Raw genomic sequence first — 3709 nt, 5'->3', positions numbered from 1 at the left:
TTAATTATGATCTTGCATAGAACGAAATGTTTGTTAAATTATATGAAATTTAGTTTTATATTATTTCTCTCTCTCTCTCTCTCTCTCTCTCTCTCTCTAGTTTAGCATTAAATTAACTTGGCTCCTTTTTTAATAACTTGATTTGTAAATATTTAATGGCTGTGTGCAATTGAAAATAATTTTCGGTTTATATTAAAAGACATAATAGGTATATATATTCATTATTTTTTAAAATATAAACAGAAAATTATTTTTAATTGCACACAACCATTGAATTAACTTTGCTTCACATAAAATCCTATTTTTATGCACTGGAAATGCAAATAATATCATAATACATATATCGATTTTCTAATAGAGCGCTAAAATGTTGCCAGACAAGATGGCTGACTTCCCTGCCGCGCGGATCTCGGTCTCCTTGCCCATAAGCTAGCTTTACGCTCCGTCCAGTTTCTAGTCTTTCCAGATATTTATACGTCCATGGATGAATCCGCTCCACTCTCCTCTTAATTCTCTCTGATATCATGGATATACATATTTTATTATTTTTTTTTACAAGGATATAGTGAAAGATAAGAGTACGTGATTTTGAAGAAAAATGGTAATCGAAGAAAAGCTGGATCTTTCGAAGGAAAATCAAACGCAAAATGGAATTACGACAAAAGAGCCGAGAATATATTCCCTGGAGAGTATCCTTTCGTGAAAATTGTTCTCCGACAGAACTATACCATATGCTTCTTCGTAACCTCTTGCTGTCGCGAGTTTATTATTGGGAATTGGGATATTAATCTATCAACACATATTAAAATCATTGATAATATCCTGCTAGAATTGTCAAAGATGCCAATTTGATAATTTCTTATCTTTGCTTTCGATTAGTGAAATTTGGTATTATTTATAAGTGTTTCCAACAAGGAAAACAATCAATATGGAATTTTTTCTAGCAAGGAATAGATTATATTATTATGTTCTTGTTGTTTGCAAGTATTAAAGATAATATTTCACTATGTTATGCTGTGTTACTTATCTATTGCTGGAAAATGTCTACATCTTTATTATTTGCCAATGTTAAGCAAATATGAAATTGTGTTACACAAGTTACACTGTGCCTCTTGCTGAAAAACATCAATAAATTACATTCTATTTGATGCTTCTAACACTCTTGGAATAACTTCATCCTTATTATTTATGTATATATTATTTATCAAACAAGAATGTCAAACAAGAATAAATAATTCTCATAAGTGTTGTGCAAGTAGAACTTGTCTATAGTAAATCATTATATGTTGTTTGCCAATAGATATTTTCTATTTAGTAACATAAGTCAACACAACATTTTGTCTTTCTTGCCTGATCATAAGTAACAAAGATAGAATCATATTTCTGTTGACTTGTCACCAAATAGAGTACCTAATTAAACAATGATGAAATAATTTACTGTGTTATACTGTGTCTCTTGGAGAACGTCCAGTATCATTAGAATTTATATTACATGTATTCACATGTATTTTCAATATTCTGTACTATATATTTAATACAGAAGAAAAAAAAATTTAAATAATTAACAGAGTTGTAGCATTAAAATTATTTATATTTTCAATATCTTGTACTATATATTTAATATAAAAAAGAAAAATGGAAATGATTAACGAAGCCAAAATAGTACTATCGATGGTTCTAGTGTTAAATGTTTGCTAAACTGATCAAATTGATGATGCTAACACAATACAAACATAACAATAGTTAATTAACACAGCGAAAAATTTCTTAATTTAAAAATTGATTTTGATTCATATATTTAATTTATATAATTTCAATTTTTGTTGTCCTTATCAATTCCTGATAAACATATAGTTCTAAAGATAATCAAGGAAGCACAGCAACAACATGGGTTGAGACATGGTGATTACCAGCGATATCGCGGTTATTGCTCAAGAAGGCTGAGAAGATTGCGGAAAGTGTTGAAGGTGCCGCAGGGTGACAGACGTCATTTCAAGAGGAGAGATATCACTGCGGCTATGATTAGTGAGGATAAATTTTTACAAATGCCCTTGATGATGGCCGAGCGCGCGTGGAGTTATGCGATGCAGCTACGTCAGGAATCTAATACAGAGCCAAGAAAGAAGTTTCATCTGATATCGAGACTCAAGAAAGCAGCTGTGTACTCTTTACAATTGCAAGATCTAATAGAGGTACATTTTTTTAGGATATAAATATTTTAATATATTCTAAAATATTGTGTTTTTAATTATAACAAGAATTTCATTTGAGTATAAATTGAAAAATAGATTGATAAAAAATTGTTGTAAAATTATGTTGGTCAAAAACTTTTGGCTGTATATCTTAATTTCTTCATTTTTTTTTCATTAATTATTTCTATGTAATTGCCAAGACTATATTTTATGGTTTCATTATGTTTTCTCTGTTTAGAATATAAATTGTGATGCGCGTACGAAACTGGAGGCTCAGGCATATGTAGCCTGGATGAATGGTTCTCTGCAGTTTGAATTGCAACTGTGGAAACAGGCTATGGAAAACTTGAAGAAGGCCCAAGTGGTATATGGTAATCTGGCATCTGCGTTGCCAGAATTAGAACAGGTCATATATAAGGCGCGAGTGGAGGAATTAGCACCTAGTCTTAGATACTGCGCTTATAACATTGGAGACATCAGTGCTATGGATGATCTTATGCAAATGCGCGGGCAATTGAGCGGCGAATTGATGGCCAGCCTAGATTCTCTGATAGCTCAGACGCGGGAAAAGCAAGCTAATATTGAGGAAGTGACATGGCGTGGAAAATCCTGCGGTACGGTGCCACCACGAGCAGCTGGTCTGATCATTGCAGACTCTAGGCTGAATCAAGCTCTGGAAAGGGCTGCCACCAATCAGGCGAAGATCGATCTGCTGGAGGCGCATTTGATAGATTGTAAAGATGCTCTATTGGCAGTGCGTGATCATTTTAAAAACGAGTTGAAGAGCAAGGAGAATGACAAGTGGTCACCACAGCAACATCTGATCAATTATCTGCAGTATATCCGATTGTCTCGCACGTTGGAACGCAATCTGACGCTGGTGAAGGCGGCAGAGGAATCGGAGAAAGCCAAGCCGCAGGATATAGTACGCCTGTACGAAGCAGCGTTGCACAATCTTGTGGAGATATCTCAGTTGCAAGATGATACAGAATTCTTGGAGGAACAGGAAGCAAAGACAAAATGTTACAGGGCCTTTAGATGTTTCTATATGGCCCAGAGCCTCGCCAACTTGCATCGTTGGCGTGAGGCTATGGCCTTGTATCAAAGATCACTGCAACATGTTAAAGACGCACTTAAATACGATAAGATTCTTCCAGTCGAACTCAAGGAAGCTTTGTACAAATTGGAGACCTCTGTGGAGGCTGCGCAGTATGCTGCTCATGCTCACAGCGTTTTGGAAGATGGTCAAGAAGAAGAAAGTGGAACTAGTAAGCTTGCTAAAAGTAAGAAACCATTGTATGAACGTTTGCACGAGTATAGAGAAGATCCAGCGCTTCTCACGAAGCAACCAAACGTTTATAAACTGCCACCACTGATGCACAGCATTCCATGCAAACCTTTGTTCTTCGATCTGGCCTTTAACATGGTTGAATTCCCTGATCTGTCGCATAAAATGGGTGATCAGGCTAAGAGAGGGCAAGCTGGTCTCACTGGCTTTGTTAAGGGTCTTTGGGGTT

At 35.2% G+C, this 3709-nt stretch overlaps 1 protein-coding gene across 1 annotated transcript in view; it reads left to right on the top strand.

Annotated features, from left to right (window-relative positions):
- The first annotated feature begins 471 nt into the window (after positions 1–471).
- The window catches only part of LOC108688378 (signal recognition particle subunit SRP68), a 3429-nt gene continuing 191 nt past the window's right edge, over positions 472–3709 (top strand). The window contains exons 1-3 of the mRNA XM_018194617.1: positions 472–689; positions 1855–2192; positions 2431–3706. Coding sequence (XP_018050106.1) covers positions 599–689; positions 1855–2192; positions 2431–3706 — 1705 coding nt within the window. The 5' untranslated portion in view covers positions 472–598. The remainder of the gene's footprint in view (positions 690–1854; positions 2193–2430; positions 3707–3709) is intronic.

Source organism: Atta colombica, unplaced genomic scaffold (genome assembly GCF_001594045.1).
Source record: "Atta colombica isolate Treedump-2 unplaced genomic scaffold, Acol1.0 scaffold231, whole genome shotgun sequence".
Classification (NCBI taxonomy): Eukaryota; Metazoa; Arthropoda; class Insecta; order Hymenoptera; family Formicidae; genus Atta; species Atta colombica.
This window is presented reverse-complemented; position numbering and strand designations above follow the sequence as displayed.